Source organism: Tiliqua scincoides, chromosome 5 (assembly GCF_035046505.1).
Source record: "Tiliqua scincoides isolate rTilSci1 chromosome 5, rTilSci1.hap2, whole genome shotgun sequence".
Lineage (NCBI taxonomy): Eukaryota > Metazoa > Chordata > Lepidosauria > Squamata > Scincidae > Tiliqua > Tiliqua scincoides.
The window spans coordinates 91,871,769-91,888,741 of NC_089825.1; the positions used below are offsets into that span (position 1 = coordinate 91,871,769).

The 16,973-nt window shown below is 46.4% G+C and overlaps 1 protein-coding gene across 1 annotated transcript; it reads left to right on the forward strand.

Moving 5' to 3' along the window:
• The first annotated feature begins 2,919 nt into the window (after nt 1-2,919).
• On the forward strand, nt 2,920-16,501 carry RRAS (RAS related). The gene is made up of 6 exons (XM_066627624.1): nt 2,920-3,224; nt 5,091-5,178; nt 7,389-7,491; nt 8,701-8,809; nt 11,157-11,275; nt 13,964-16,501. The coding sequence occupies exons 1-6, from the start codon at nt 3,120-3,122 to the stop codon at nt 14,049-14,051; spliced, it is 612 nt and encodes a 203-aa protein (XP_066483721.1). The 5' UTR covers nt 2,920-3,119; the 3' UTR covers nt 14,052-16,501.
• The last annotated feature ends 472 nt before the right edge of the window (nt 16,502-16,973 follow it).

Consider the following 16,973-nt stretch of genomic DNA (forward strand, 5'->3'; position numbering starts at 1 on the left):
TGAGCTACTACTTTATGAAATGTGTTTTCCACAGTTTCCTAAAAGCACTCAACAAGGTGGCTAGCTGGAGCTCCCTGACATGGAATTCCAGCATCTGACTGAGTCATAAGTCCCAACCTCTGCACCTCACTGGGCCAGAATAGAATCTGGATGACTACAAAACATGCAGGCAGGTTCAGGTGACTAGTGACAGTCCTTTCAGATATCTCAGAGCAGTGGTTCTCAAACTGTGAGCTGTGACTCCCTGGGGAGCCATGGAATCCAACCAGGGTAGCTGTGGAATACTTGTAAAAAACCTGTTGCTCTATAGCAGGGGTGTTCAAACTTTTTGGCAGGAGGGCCGCATTATCTCTCAGACACTGTTTCAGAGGCGGGGGAAAAGAATTAATTTACTTTTAAAATTTGAATAAATTTACATAAATGAATATATTAGAGGTGGAACTTAAATGAATGAATGAAGCAATAGCTCAAGGCCTAAAAAAGGCCTTGCACAAAGCAAGGCTGTCCTTTCCTTTGCTGCAGTTGCTGCTTCACAGATGTGAAACAGCAAGCAGCAGAGAGAAAACTCAGCCCACAGCTCGCACAAGAGACTGAACTGTCTACCCTTGTGCTGAGAACAGTTGCATTGTGTCAGTGCAGGCTCCAGTAAGGCTCCAGCAGGCCAGAGGTTCATTTGAGATTGGGGGCTACCCATGGGCTGGATTGGGAATCTCCAAGCACCACAAATAGCCCCCAGGCTGGGGTTTGGGCACCTCTGCTCTATAGTGTACAGGATTGAAACCCTAATGGGGAGCCATGGCCGATGGCCAATAGGTCAAGGGAGCTACCAGTTTGGGCCAAACCATTTACAGCTTTCAAGGTAAAAAGCAGCACTTAACTGAGCTTGGAAGCAAATTGGAAATGTGGTTGATATAGCCTGAGCATAATAAGATCAAACCTCTGAACTCTTGTGTGCAGCCCTGCTGCTGTGTTTTGCACCAGCTGAAATTTCCAGAGTCTTTTCAAGAGAAGAAAAAGAGGATGGCAGCTTTTGCTGACCATTTAAGCTCCCCTCGGAGAGTTGTTCTGGGCTTCGCAGCTTCATCTTGCAATTGGTGTTCTTGGTTTGTACATGTGGAGAAAGCGTGCCTCATTTGTGCACATTTTCACTGTTGCTACATAACCGTGCAGGGTTGTGCACCAGGCCAGGCTCCACTGATTTCTTATATACTGTTTCAGAGATGAGCCCAGCTGTTTGCACATCTGCAAAAAGTCCAGCTTGGCGTTTGCTGAGGGCTGAACCAACAAGGCACTGGAGAGTGCCAAGTTGAGTCAGTTACAGGCACATTCCAACACACACACCCACTCTACACTGTGCATTGCAAGGAGCCTTGTAGCAGGCAGCTGGCTGGAAGGAGGGGCGGAGGGGGGAAGGAGCGGTGGGTGCCTCAACTTCCTTCTCACAACACATGAAAGGAATGTGGTGGTGAGCTCATGGCCCCCTCCACCCTCACCAACAGCAAGCGCTGGGTCCTAGTGTCCCTCCCAGCAGGAAGTGGAAAAAACAGACTGGTGCTCCTCAGTCCCAGCACAGAAGGAAGCCAAGAGTTAGGGCATACCTAATCTAAACTACGGCTACAAATCCAATCCACACTTTCCTGGGAGTAAGCCCCACTGATTCTAATGGGACTTACTTCTGAGTAAACATGCATAGGCTTGGACTCTGAGGCTGCAAACCTATCCACCCTTACCTGGGAGTAAGCCCCATTGACTCTAATGGGACTTACTTCTAAGTAAACATGCATAGGATTGGACTCTGAGGCTGCAAACCTATCCCCACTTACCTGGGAGTAAGCCCCATCGACTCCAATGGGATTTACTTCTAAGATGCATTGGATTGCGTTCTAAATTGCAATCCTATACGCACTTTCCTGGGAGCAAGTCCTACTGAATTCAATGAGACTGACTTGTGAGTAGACATGTATGAGATTGTGCTGCTGTAAGGCTGCAATCCAATGCCCATTGACTCCGGAAAAAATCGGATTGAACTCAAGCGAGTGTAAATAGTAAATAGGCACAAGTCGCCTTGCAAGAGTTTTTCATTGCTCTCGCGGAAGACCTGGATCTCGAGCACCCGATTTTTAACTCTTCTGCAGCCAGAGAAGAATCGAGGTCTTCTGCAGGCCAATCGCCAACACGCGCCTTAAAGCGGACGGTCCTGTGCAAGCCTACCGCGTGTCTCTCCTGGGACACCCGTTCAACTGGAGGTTTCCAGGCCTTCCACTCCCTATGAGGAACCCTGGTGGGTGGGTGTGATGAGGGCGATTCGAGTTTCATCATCTCAGGGTGGGAACTTAGAAGCCGAGTCGTAGAGCACAATTCTATGCATGTCTACTCAGAAGTAAATCCCATTATAGTCAATGGGACTTCTGAATAGACTTGCATAGGGGCTTACTTCCTGGAAACATGCATAGACATGCATAGGGGCTTACTCCCAGGAAAGTGTGGATAGGATTGCAGTCTTAAACTCTGCGTGTCTACTCAGAAGTAAGTCCCATTAGAGTCAATGGGGCTTACTCCCAGGAAAGCGTGACTAGGACTGTAGTCTTAAACCCAATCCTCTGCGTGTCTACTCAGAAGTTCCATTAGAGTCAATGGGGCTTACTCCCAGGAAACTGTGGATCGGATTGCAGTCTTCAAGCCCAAGCCTCTGCGTGTCTACTCAGAAGTAAATCCCATTAAAGTCAATGGGGCTTACTCCCAGGAAAGTGTGGGTAGGATTGTAGCCTTGCCCTGGGGACGTCTAACCGCTGCTCCTTTTGGATCATCCCCCTCAACCCCCCGCTTGCTCCCTCCTCCAGTCTGGGGCGGCCCACCCCGGGGGAGGAGTGTGTGGGGCTAGCGGAGGAGCTGGTTCCGGACGTGGGACCCGCCCCGCAGCGGCTCCGGCTGGCCAAATAGGGAAGCGGAGCGTCCGGGAATCGCCGCGCTTCGCTTCGCTTCTCTTGAGTGCCGATTCGGATTAAGTGGGCCCCACCCCGGATCTCTCAGCCGTCGTTTCGGGGGGGGTGGGAGGCGATGGTAGCGGCGGGGCTGGGGGGCTTCTGAATCCGTCGACCCGATCCCCCACCCCACCGACCATGATGAATCCCAACGAGGGCGCGGCGCCGCAGGAGAAGTACAAGCTGGTGGTGGTCGGGGGAGGCGGCGTGGGCAAGAGCGCCTTGACCATTCAGTTCATCCAGGTATTTACCCCGGGGAAGGCGCGGGGTAGGGCGCAGCAAGAGGGCAGGCTGGGACCCAAACTTTCCCAGCAGGGCTGCGCGCTGCTCAGGTTTGGTCCTGAAATGACAGAGCTTGCGGTGGGGTGCGTGAAAGTGAAAGTGTCTCCCTTGGGTGCCTGCCTGGCTGGCTGGAAGCAAGTTCTGCTGCTAAGTTTGCTGGGAAGGGCTGCCATCCCTGGGTATGCCTGATCTGGGGTAGCCCACTGAACTCAGAGGGACTTACCTCTGAGTAGACGCGCCTAGGCTTGCCATCCCTGTGTACACCCCTGATCTGTGGCAGCCCACTGAACTCAGTGGGACTTACCTCTGCGTACACCCCTGACCTGGGGAAGCCATCCCTGTGTACACCCCTGATGGGGGGGGAGCACAGAAGTCAGTGGAATTTACCTCTGAGTGGACCTGCCTAGACTTGCCATCCCTGTGTACACCCCTGACCTGGGGGAGCTATCCCTCTGTACACTGGGGGGAGCCCACTGAACTCAGTGGGACTTACCTCTGATTAGACCTGTCTAGGCTTGGGCTGCAAATCGGAGTGGCTTCAGAGGGCTGTTTTGACTGGATTAGTAGTAGTTTTGGCTGCATGCTGAGAGGAAAGCCCACTCTGAGTAAACATGCACAGGATCGGGGCTGTTGTTGTTTTCCTAGCTGCTGAGGCAGACACCCACTCCAACGGATCAACTGATGTACGGTTTTGGGGGAGTCAACTGGCATTAGATCAGCTGTGGCCACTTAAGGGGGGGGGGAAGAACAATGTGATAGAGTCAGATCTGACTTTTGGACATTCCAGCTCCCTTCCGAGGCTGTGATTGTCACAGAGTAAGGAGGACCCTGTTTGAGCCAGGTGTCGATGAAGGAGGGTGATGATGAGCCAGAAGGGTGGGAATCCAGCGTAGTTGAACAGGGAGGTACTTTGGAATGTGCAAACAGACCAATAGAGGGAAGAGAAGAGATGCTGGCCCATCCCTGGTGTGCCCTGCCTGTGAGCTTTCCTGATTGGCCACTCTGGGAAATGCAGAATTAATTTTATAAAAAAGGGTTGGTAGCTGATTTTGGTCTACTTGTCAAAAACCCCAGAGCGGAGCCAGAGTAAAGGAAAGACTTTTTCTTGGGACCCACTACCACTGCTCTTTGATGATCTCAGAGTAGATCCTAATAAATAAAACATTTCCCCTACTTTTGAATTTTTCATGAACTGACAGTATTTACTGCCACAAGATGTGATGATGGCCACTCGCTTAGATTGCTTTGAAAAGGGTAGAGCACATTTCTGGAAGAGAGGTGTATGACATAGGAACATGAGAAGTTGCCATCTGATTGGCCACTGTGGGATGTGGGATAATGATGGACCACTAGATAGATTTTTGGTCTGGTCCAGCAAGGCTCCACCTATGCTTCTAAAAAGAATGCTCTATGTTGTTTCTAGTTAAAGGATCTCTGGTAGCAGAGTGAGGAAAGACCACTGACCTCTGCAATGTTGTGGAGCTGCTGCCAGTTGACAACATTGAGCTAGGTGGTCTGAGCATTTAGCAGTGTCAAAGATTTGTACAACCCTTTGCTTTGATCCCTCCAGGCAGTTCTTGTATTCTTCAGACCAGGCAGAAGCAGAGTTCTTTGGTTTATCTGGCAGTGTATGGGAATCTAATGGTAGCGATCTTAAGGAACCCTGAGCCAAACATCTTGGGTTCTTGCGGAGACCTGTGCATGATTGGAAGCAGAGATCCTTCCTTATGCTGCAAAGGGTAATGAGGTTTTATGCCTTTCACTTTGGTTCTTTCCATCACCTTTAACATCCTTTCTTCCTGTCCCCTTGCCCCACACTTCTTTCAGTCTTACTTTGTCTCTGACTATGACCCCACCATTGAGGATTCGTACACGAAAATCTGCAACATCGATGGTACTCAAACCCGTCTGGACAGTGAGTATCAGCAAGCAGGGTGATAGGACTGCTTCTGCTGCCATCTTGTTCAGGCTTTGTGGGGGAGGGGGTTGGAGGGGAGGTGTTTGGGAATGTGGAAAAAATGATCCCAGGGTCTTGTGGTCTGTTAATATCCTTCTCTGGTATTGCTTGTGTGGAGATGTCTACTGTGTCTTGACCACAGCACTGTGGGAAGGAGAGAGCAGTGGTAGGCTCCCTTTTTTTGTGTGCCTTCAGTGCTCTCTCTGAGTGATGTGTTGGCTGGTGTTTGGGGGGTGATTGCCAGCTCAGAGCAGCAGGTCAGGGAAGGGAGAGTGGGCAGTGCTTGTATGGCTGAATCTGGGCAAGAAAGCAAAAATTTCCACAGGCAAAAGGATGCTCTGGGATGACAGGATGTGAAACTGAAATTTGGGAGGGTTTGTTGGTTGCAGGGAACACACAAAAGAGGTGGGAATTGGGGAGTCATAAGGGGAGCAGGAGGCATGTAAGAAAGGGTGTAATGGTCATTGTCAGAACAAAATGATGATTATGGCCTGTGTCTGTAGCAGAATGAGATGGTATAATTCTGAGACAGCAGAATGAACTATCACCACTTAAGATTCCTGGTGGGGGAATTATAGGTCCTTAATGGTCCATTCTGTGAAAACTCCCTGCAAATGGAAAAAATGGCACAGCGCAGCAAAAAATGGGCAAGTTTAGATATTTTCTGTTTTGGGGGCCTTTTGTTTGTATTTATGAGGAATGATTCAAGAATGGTATTCCTTATAACCTGAAGTGGTGCCACTCCATTCCACTGGGTGTTTACATCAGAAAAGTTTAAGGGGCTATTAAGGGCAGCTGTGGATATAATATTCCTTGGCACTGATATAATCCCTTTAAGTGTTCAAAACACATTAGCTCAGTATCCTTAATAACAACCCTGTAAAGTAGATCAATCATTATTGCATGTAAAGGGACTTTGGCTGAGATATTTTGGTTTGCCTACAACCACCTACAGTGTAATCCTAAGCAGGTTTACTCAGCAGTAGGTGCCACTGTATTCAGCTGGGCTTCCCCTCAGGCATGTGTGTTTAGAACTGCAGCCATAGTGAGTTTGTAGCTTTAGACTGAGATTTGAATCAGGGGCCTGAAAGTTTTAGCTTGAACACTTAACCATTATTCTAGAACAGCTCCTTTGTTTTTTTTAAACATTTTTAGTTGCAAAAGTTAGACAGTATTGCACATAATTACATAAAGACCATGGTCCATATGGTCTAGCTTTGCACGTCCATATGCAGAATTTTACTAATTCTGAAAAGTTTGCCATTTTGATTTATAAAAATTGTTTTGGTTTGTTCCTTTCTTTTTTTAAAAAAAATTGAATCCATGTGTTTGTCCATGTGAGCTATTACCAGAGCTCTTGGTAACTAATCTATCTCTGGAGGGAAGATCTCTTCTCTTTCCAGTATTGTGCCCAAATGATCTTTGCAACCATATATAGATTTATGATTAAAAAATTTAACAGATGGGGAACTAATATCAATAAAAGGAGTTTAATAGATCAGTTAATGCTTCGGACCTGACATTGACACCAGCAATTTTAAAAGATTGTTGGAGCGATTGTTTGCCAGACTTCTGATATATCCACTAAACATGTGAACTGGTTGGCGCTAATCTGTTACATTTTCCCAACATTTGAAGATGGTTACAATCGTCATTCTGCTCAGTCTTTCCGGTACCATACTGTACCTCCAAATATAAGATTTTTACTGAGCTTGATTAACGTTTGTCGTCTTTAACCCCAAGGCAACACCAGATCCAGGGGACATCCACTAAAATTGAGTGTTGGGAGAGTTAGGACAGACAAAAGAGAATATTTCTTTACCCAGCATGTAACTAGTCTGTGTAACTCCTTGCCGCAGGAGGTGGTAATGGCATCTGACCAAGATGCCTTTAAAGGGGATTGGACAGATTTTTGGAGGAAAAGTCCATCGCAGGTTACAAGCCGTGATGGGTATGTGCAACCTCCTGATTCTAGAAGTAGGTTACCTCAGAATGCCAGGTGGAAGGGAGGGCACCAGGATGCAGGTCTCTTGTTGTCTTGTGTACTCCCTGAGGCATCTGGTGGGCCACTGAGATACAGGAAGCTGAACTAGATGGACCTTTGGCCTGATCCAGCAGGGCTCTTCTTATGTATTGTCTTTTCTCTCACCTTTCCATCTCTCTGTCAGTTCTGGACACTGCAGGGCAGGAAGAGTTTGGAGCCATGCGAGAGCAGTACATGCGGACAGGGGAGGGGTTTCTCCTCATTTATGCCATCAATGATCGTGGCAGGTAAGACCTAAGTCATGGTTTTCATATTTGAGGATCCTGCCCTCTTAGCCCAGTGGACCAAGGAAGGCTCAAAGCTGAGGTGTGAAGGCCAGAAACACTTTTCAGTGGCTTCTGGTCTTTTTTTTCCCCCTTGGGAAGATCAAAATGAGAGATGCTGGGAAAACCGGATATGTTCTGAAACAGCTTATCTGAATGATTATTAAATTTGCAATTAGCTGTATCATTTGACACTTTCCTGCCAAGGATAGCAAGTTATGATTAATTCTTAGTGTCAGGTACAACACCACACGGTGTCTAGCACTACGCCGCACAATGAGCATGTTGGTTGCCTAGCACTGCTGGATTTGCTGTTGCCCATTTGAACTCGTTTGTCCGGATGCTAAGCAGGCCTCTTATGGGCTAAACAAGTTGCAAAACGTTTCATCACTTTTAAAAAGGCTCCGAGTCTCCTCTTGAAATGTTCAGATAGCTTTCTCAGTTGTTACTAGAGAGCTTATATAATACATATGGTCTGCAGGGTACCCTGTCTCGTTCCTCTGGCAACATTGAAGGAGACAACAATAGGTTCTCCATATCTATGGATTCAGAACCTGCGAATTTGACTCATCAGGGCTTCCAAACACATGGCTGGAGGGCCAACAGAGAACCTCCAGGTGGGACAAAAAGTGCCTTCCCATCATGTCTGAAGGTGTCCTGAGGCTCAAGGATGCTCTCCACAACTCAGAAAGCCTCCCAGAGGCACTTCCAGTTTCTCAGTAAATCAGAAGTTCCTCTCAGAGGCCTTCTGAGGCACAAGGATGCCACTTGGAGTCTCCCCACACTTTGGAACTCCTCCAGATGCAACCAGAAGGCGGTTCTGGTTGCATCCAGACATTCTCTGTGGACCACCACACCAGATCTGAGTATCTGCGGGTTCAGTATCTGCAAGAAGTCTGGGATCAGATCCCCCTCTGACAGCAATGTTCAATCTGTATTCTAATTTGCATTATACATATGGGGGAAACTGTGAGTATCTTTTCAGAGAGTATATGTTTGATAAGGGATTTGACTCTGGGTTGACCATATTCCAGGCCACTAGTAGACTACACTCAATTTTCCTGTCTTGCTGAACGAGAAAGCTGTTTTGTGTTAACCAAGCCATTGACAGTATCATTCTCGGGGTGCAGGAAAGGTTCACCTTCATCCATTTCTTCTCCCTTTCAACCATAGTTTCAACGAGATCAACAAATTCCACACTCAGATACTTCGAGTGAAAGACCGTGATGAGTTTCCCATGATTCTTGTGGGCAATAAGGCTGATCTGGACCTTCATCGGCAGGTGAGGGGGCTGTAGTTGTTGGCTTTAATCTCCACATTGTACAGCTCTTTGGTACACAAAATGGATTGTTAATGCTTTGAATTAACCCATAGTTCAAAAAACCATTGAGGGCGTTTGAGCTTGTCTAGAGTAAATGAGATACAGGCATCCTTCCATATTCATTGATTCCGTTATCTGCGGATATGCCCCAGCACCCATTAGAGTACCATCATTTTTGTGTAGTAGTGCTTGAAGCCACTAGAGGGAGACTAATTGAACTTTAGCAGGAAGCAGGAACTGTCCTGATTCCTGTTAATGTTCTGTTAGTCTCCTCCCTGTAGCATGCAGGCTGCTTGCCTGCATGTCTCATTCTTCGGTGAAGCAAGAATGTTCCTTTGTTAAGCAAGAAGCACCGTGCTTCAAGCACAGCTGCACAAAAATGAAGGTAATAGACATAGGAGCTGCTATTTACATAGGGTTCCTCCATGTCTGTGGTTTCCATATCCACTGGGGGGGGGATGGAACCCCTGCGGATATGGGGGACACTTGTAATTGTTGCTATTTCTGTAACAACTAGAATTCTAGGCATATTCCCTTGGGAGTAAGCCCCATTGAATACGGTAGAATTTACTTCTGCATACAACTGTGATGAAAGTCCACTTCTCTTTGATGGCCTATCCCATTATCATGATCCCCTCTGTCTGCCAACAAGGCTGTCACTTGATTAAATAAATCATTTGAATCATCATGAATTTTAGTTGATGGATGAATGAATCAATTCGATGCAAATTGAATTGATTCATTGCAAATTGAATTATGTGATCACATACTAGTTTTGAAGCAAAAAGGCATGCTCTCTTTTTCGGTGATGCTCATGGCAAATGTAATCTTAGAGGCATTCCGTCCTGCATATGAGCAAAAAGAGGGGGGGGGGATGCCTCTTCTACAGTGGCAAACTTCATCAGCATTTGTATTAAAAAAGGATAATTTTTTAAAAAAATTCCTTGCCCAAATCACTGGAATACCTTATTAGCAGATGAAAAGTCTTTTTCTGAATCAATACTAAACATTGTAGGCCTCCTTTTCAAGCACTGAGCAATAGGCTGTGTCTTTTTGTTCCCATCTCTGCTGTCAGGAGAGCCTAGACGTGGAGGGAGAAAAGGCAGTGCAGATGAAAGAACTGAACCAGCAGTGGGGAGGCAGAAAGACAACCACTCTGAGTGGTTGTATACAATTTCCAGGTTGGCCAGAGTGGAGTGTGCTCAGCTGAGAAAAAGCCACATGTCTGAGCTGCTTCCCTGATTGAGGGCTTCCTTTTCTCATTAACAGGCAGCCATTCAGAAATGGCAGTCTTGGAGGCTGCTCAAGTTCTGAGTGAACTTATAGGCATATTGGCGTTATAGAATTTCCGCGTTAGTCACAGCCGCTTGTGTTCATTGGAAAGACAGTGGGCAGCTTCCTTGCATCACTTGCACATTGATCTTTCAACCGTTCAAGACAATGCCCACGGAGAGAAAACATCCTCTTAGGAGCTAAATGTTAAAATGCATTTATTCCATTTAGAACCCTTTTTTTTTTCTTCCATCATGAAACTCAAGGCAGCATAACAAAGTTCTCACAGGGTCTCCATTCCCAACACTGACCAGTTTAGCTCCAGCAAGGTTACTTCATGATGTACCTTTTTAGTCCATGCTCTGGGTCCCTGAGTTCTTCATAATGCTCATGTGAGGGTTCAATGGGACATTTACAGGTGACTCTAGAAGATCTTTTTCTTAAACACAACTGCTCTGTTAACAATTTCAGCCAGTCTAATTTTAGGCATCTGCTCCTATTGCTGACCTCGGAGAGGAGGCATCAAAACAACCCTACATTATCTTTCATAGAAAAACATTTGCAGTGTAATCGTTAACTCATTCCTTTACCTTGCTTCTGTTCTTAGTGCAATTGCCAAATCATTCCCCTTGCTTCGTAAGAGAGATGGCCCCTAAACATATCAGTGCCCCTGATCATTTTAAAAGTTGTGTTTTTTTTTCTTTACCCCAGCTTAGATCTAAAACTGGAAGGAAACTTTGGTTAACATAAAAATCACTGAGGTGCAATTTTTTTTTAGGGCAGAATCTGCAAGCCAGGAAACATTAAGCCTCCCTCCCTTCTGCCTGCCAATTCTGTCCTCTAAGTACCCCATCCCCACCCTCCTTCCCTGTTAGCACACCTAAGGGTCAAACAACACCAGTGCCATTGGGCACAACCAAATGACACAGATGCCAGCTCTTACATCCTTTTTTACTCATTTTCTCCAACAATGAATAACCCCCCCTCCCCATATCTATATTGTGATTCACTGCATTCCTATCTCATTTGCTGGCAGGTGCCCAAGGAAGAGGCCCTCAGCTTTGCTCGGGAGAATCGAATCCCTTATATGGAAGCCTCAGCCAAACTCCGCCTCAACGTTGACGAGTCCTTCTATGAGCTGGTCAGGGCCATCAGGTAGGACTGCAAGTAATTACTGCTTCTGCTGTGAAATTGATAGATTTCAGATTGACAGATCTGATAGATTACCCGTTTGGCTGGGGCAGGGGGAGAGTATCCTTTGACAATAGTCCTCAGTAGGGAAGTCACTGTGTATGTATTGCTTCCCTGACATGATTTCCCACCCACCACACCCACCTTTCCTTCAGGCACCTGTTTTGCTTGCAGAAAGTCTCAGGTTCCATTCATTTAGACCAGTGGTTCCCAACGTTTAGGAGCCCACAGGACCACTGATGCAAAAAATAGAATTCTCATGGACCACATGGCAACCCAACGCCCATCCACCCAAAAAATACAATTAAATTTGGTAGTCCATGGGGGAGTGCCCGCTCAGCAAGATACTGGAAGTGATAGAAAGTGAACTTTTTTTTCCTGAAGCCTTGTGGACCACTTCTCAGGGTCTCATGGACCATGGGTTGGAAACCACTGATTTACACTGTGCTAGATAAACCTAGTATAAGATAGCTTCATCTGTTTTTGTTGAACCAAAACCAAATACAGCTCACCAACTATGTATGGCAGCCTAATACATTGGATAAAACCTGAATTTACCCAAGAAACCAGAAATCACTTTTTTTTGAAATAGGCATTCTGAAGGTCAGGGAAGCCGCGTGTGGCCTCCTTGGCCCTCAGATCACCCTCCAGACCTGACTAGAGTGCAGGTCCGGTCACGTTCAGAGGTTTTGGAGTGCTCAAATCTGCTGACTTGAACATCTGTGGATTTTGTTATCCATGGGGTTTCCAGGAACCGACCCCCAGTGGATAACAAAGGCCCCCTGTACAAGGAAGATACCATTGTCCTCTACCATCAACAGTTCAAGACCTGCCTGGGCAGCTGCAATGTGTGAATTACAAGGCTGCACCTTGTATGTGTGTTTCAATTAGCAGTAGAGGCAATGTATTCTTTCCTCGCTCATTGATCCAGTATCTTGGCATCCTGGAGAGGAAGCTGAACCCTAAAGAATGACAAGTCACACTAAAAATCTTAACAAAGCATTGGTGTATTTTAAGACCCACCTTCCCTACTACACAAGGAGCCAGTGTTCCCATCTACAACCACCCTTTCTGATAGATTGTAGAGGCAGAGGAAGGAAATGGGGTTATCTTGCTCACAAAAAAAAACACAACCCTGGGAACTAAGGAAAAATCTAAGTACCACTAATGTAGCAGGTGCTACCTGGCATCACTGCCATTGTACTCACATGAGCCACTCTTCCTGCCTTGAACCCAATGCAAGTGAAGAGAGCATGTGCATGCATGCATGTGTACACGCATCAGCAGCAGGGTGTGACTGAGTGGTGACCAGGCCTTTTCTAAAAGGTCATGGGAAAGGTTCTGGATAACGCATGGGCTAAGGAGAGATGCATCTCTTGCACTGCAGGGGCAACTGTGAGGCACATCTTCCATTCCTATGCCCAGCAGCCAACTCTGGTGGCATGCAAAAGTGATACGCACAAAAGCAGCTGAAAAGCCCGGCTCTAATCTAGGCTTCATGTACAGTTATTCTGAAAGAGTATTCAAATATATTTTTAAAATATTGTGTCTAATCTTTTTCTTATGAAACTAACTCAGTGTTAAAATCTGTCCTGCTACACCAAAAACTTTGTTCCTGCTGCACAATTTTTTTCCAACTGTGCAAAATGTGCTGAGCTATGTATCAGAATAAACTCCACAGGCTGTTGCTGAAAAGCAAAAATAGAGATAGCGATTTACCAGAGATTGTTGGAAAGTATATTATAGCTGTTTCCTTCCATGAGCTTGACTAATCCTTTAGGGCAGTGGTCAACCTTTTCTGCACCATGGCCCCAATAAGTAAATAAATGATGAGACTGGAGATCTACCATTGGTCCCGCCTCCCTCTCCTAGGACCTGATCTGCCCATTCAGTGCATCTGTGGTCACCCACTCCCTTCCCGTTATACCCTCCCAGCACTGTTCACTGGAATCAAATATTCTTATGAGAGCAGAAAAAGTTACCATGAAGCCTGGCATTAGTGAAAGCTATTTTTGCACAGTTGCTGAGAACTTAAGCAGGACTAGGACACAATCTCCTGGTACCTGAAAGGGTACACAGATGCCTCCCTTTTTACCTGGTGGTGCTGTAATCCAGTGGTCTTCAGTGTTTTTCATTCCTGTCAGTTGCAACTCCATTGGCTTTGCAACTCCATTGGGGTCTGCCCCAAGGCTGAAGAATAGTACTTTAGGGCAGTGGTCTCTTTTTTTGTGCCAAGACCCCAATAAATAAAGTATGAAACTGGAGACCCACCACTAAGTCCGCCCCCTCCCAATCCCTGATTCCCTCCCCCCCCCACCCTATTTCCTCCAACCTCTTGTGTCTTCATAACTCTGTGACTTAGCAGTCTGAGCAGGGCCAGCTTTAGGAATTACAGGGCAGGATAGCAAGAATAGGCTGTGCAGGATTATATCAAGAACTCAGTTTTGATAGGATTTGATCCAAGCCCTTTCTTGCACAGGCTTTGAAATGTGGCTGCAATTGCCCGAATAAGGCTTTGCAACCCATAGGTTGAAGAACACTGCTTTAGGGGTTCTCACCCTTTTTTTAGTAATGCTCATCTTTTTCAAATGTTGGCGCAAGCCTGCAGCTTGCTCCATCATCCTCTTCTGCAATTTTGTTTTCTTATTTCAGGAGATTTCATGAGCTGGAATCTCCTCCGGCCCCGGCTGTCAACCCAAAGAAGAAAGAAAGCCGAGGCTGTCCTTGTTCCATTCTGTAAATCGTCCTCCCACATCAACCTGCAAATTCTGGAAGGGGAAGAACAACTGCCCAGGTCTCCTCAAAGCCAGGGATACTGCTGATTTTCTCCCTTGCACAGACTCACCCCTCTCCATTGCAACAAGGGCTGGCAGTATGTATTCTGCGATTGTGACTCTTGATACTCCATTTCTCCAGCATCACAGAGGACCCTGCAAACCAGAATGGGGCAGGAAGCTGATATGTCTCATACGTTCACACGTCTCATCCCCCACATGCCACAACCTACAGGCTGTATATGCAAATGAGGGCAGTGGGAGACAACAAGCCTGTGTACCGCCTTCTGCCACCTCCCTCTGCCAAATGCCACATGGTTTTTGTGGAAGACGGTTCCACATCTCTGCCTAGGAATAGAAGACAGAATCATTGTAAGAAATGGGGGTTCACGGTGATCCTTTGGAAGAGATAGGCAGTTATAAGGCCCCTTGGCAAGGGGGGGGTGAAACACCAGCAGGGGATCCACGCACTTCACCACAGCTAGATCCAGTGAGCTTCTGCACATGTACTGTGATAAACACACTTATTGAAAAGCATATTGTATTAATGCATCTCACAGCGGGTAGGTGGGAGGGCTTGTAATAATCAATTCACAAGGCCACTTATTCGTGACTGTCCCTTCTGAGCAGAAGGAGAAGCAGTCGTGGGTGCAAAGTTAAATCCCCTTCCTGGAACTGGCATTTTGCTTGCTTTCTCTGGAAAAGAGAGGAACTAAAAATAAGTGCATCCTTTTTTTAATAAGCAGGGTTATGGGGGTAAGGGCACATCATTGCAGAGCAGTGACCCAGAAGGCAGTCCAGCCTTTTTTTCTTGGGTCGAGGAAGTAAAAAGAGAAGGAACTGTTACATCAAAAGACAGCCACGCCACCTGCTACTTTCTTTCTAGTGAATAGAGGCAGCTTTGTTTGGCCTGCACAAGGTCCCACATTCAATCCCAGTCATCTCTAGGTAGGACTGAGAAAGTCTTGTCTGCAATGCTAGAGAACTGCTATGAGCAATACTGAATGAATGGACCAAGTTTAAGGCAACTTTCTACGAGAGTGGAGTAGGGTTGTCAAACATAAGGTCCATGGGCCAGTTATGGCCCACAGAAGCTCTTTATCCAGCCCATGTGGTAAGAGGGCTCTCTCAGTGCCACCCTTTCAGCAGTGTCACTTCTGCCGAGGCGCTGGGAGGTAGAGCTGGAAGGAGGCCTGAGAAAGCAAGGAATGTTATGGGGGGTGGGGTGGTGTAGATCAAGAGGATTGAGAGGGAGACACTGCTGAGGTGCTAGGAGAGGCTAGTTGTCACACGAGCTACCCTTCCAGCAGCACTGTGTTAGTAAAGTGTCACTTCACAGGCCTTTTAGCTGCTGAGCTGTGAAGTGATGCCCCAGCAGATGCAGCACTGCTCAAAAGACGGGCTGCATGACAGTTGGACTCTCCCAGATCTTGAATACGACCAAATTTGTGTATTTTCTCTTCTATCACTTGCTACTAATGAGTTCCTATGTGAGGACAAAGTGCTTATTTCTGGTCATCATCTGTTTAATGACATCACTTCCTGCTTATTGACAGTACTTCCACCCTCAGCAGGTGCCATGAATGCTACTCAGGCTATTATAGGAAATGAATTTTACACCCCTGGGATGGGGGGGGGGAGTCCTTTCTCCCAACTGCAGAGAAAAAGAATTCTTTGCTACAACGAATTTTGTTTTTAATGATTAGAAACCATGACAATCCAGTTAAGTTCTGTCCAAGAACAGAATGACTTGACTTGGCATCATTAAAGCAACATATTCAGCTTGTCTTCCATGCATCCATTTGCTTTCCTTCTCCACTGTGCTTATAAGCCATCAGCTTCAGGATGACAGCAATTTGCCAGAATTTTGTGAGTCGTTTATCCATGCTAGGTGAACATGTCACTTATTAGTGTCTTCCAGCAGTGTTCTTGCCCACATAGCCATGTTTAATACCAGTGTCCTTCCACACATTTATCAGACAACCCTATCAATGTCACGTCCCATAACTTCTGTGCTGTTGCAACAGTTCCACCACTTGTGGATGAGGTCTCCTTTTATCTATCTGCCATTCCAGTCAGTATTTGCTTTACATATGCTCTCTCCCTCCCCCCACCCCACTGGTTACAGAGAGTTACCACTTAGCCAAACACAGCAGTCTTACTGCACCTTAAATAGCCCAAGAGTTACTGTGGCATAAGGAAGGCATGGTCTAGTGCCCACTTCATCAGCTACATGAAGTGTTAGCTTCAACTGGCATTATGTATACATACATGGGTACATGGGGCAAAAAAAGGGGGGGTCTGTTGATGGTGGGGCCAAAAGGCCATGAAATGCAAAAGTGGTTGTACATCTGTGAATTTGTCCCTTATCAAAAAATGATTTTAACAAAATAAAAGGGATTCATTCCCAAAGAGGTTACAGGTGCGTGGTCTTCAGGGTTGTGGCATAAAATGAGAAAGTGTGTATGTGTGTGTGTGTTACCTATTATGGAGGGTGCTGGAAGGATAGGCTGTTGACTGTGGAGACTTCTATTCTCGGAGAGACTGGAGTGAGATCATCTAAGCAACGCAAATGGGTGGGGGCTGTCTGAGCAATGCTTTGGCAGGACTGACATGCAGAAGCTTGGTGCCAAGTGGTGCAAAAATAGTGCCCTTCCAGCTACATATTTCATGATGTTGTCATATGCATGTGGAAGTTTGCAAATTACCCAGGGAACACTCTTAAAACAGCCCACATTAAGTCAATGGGAGTACTCCTAAGTAAATTTGAATAATTGCATCTTCATGTCAACAGACAGTAGGGATCCTCATCAAACATAAACAAATCTATGCTGCACAGGCTAGACAGATTCCATCACCATGGCATTATTTTTCACAGCTACTGTCGT

What these genes read in the sequence shown, in the direction of transcription:
- RRAS (XM_066627624.1), top strand. Translation starts at nt 3,120, where the DNA reads ATGATGAATCCCAACGAGGGCGCGGCGCCGCAGGAGAAGTACAAGCTG. An exon ending in TGACCATTCAGTTCATCCAG is followed by an intron (nt 3,225 to 5,090) that starts GTATTTACCCCG and finishes CACTTCTTTCAG; the next exon opens with TCTTACTTTGTCTCTGACTA. An exon ending in ATCTGGACCTTCATCGGCAG is followed by an intron (nt 8,810 to 11,156) that starts GTGAGGGGGCTG and finishes ATTTGCTGGCAG; the next exon opens with GTGCCCAAGGAAGAGGCCCT.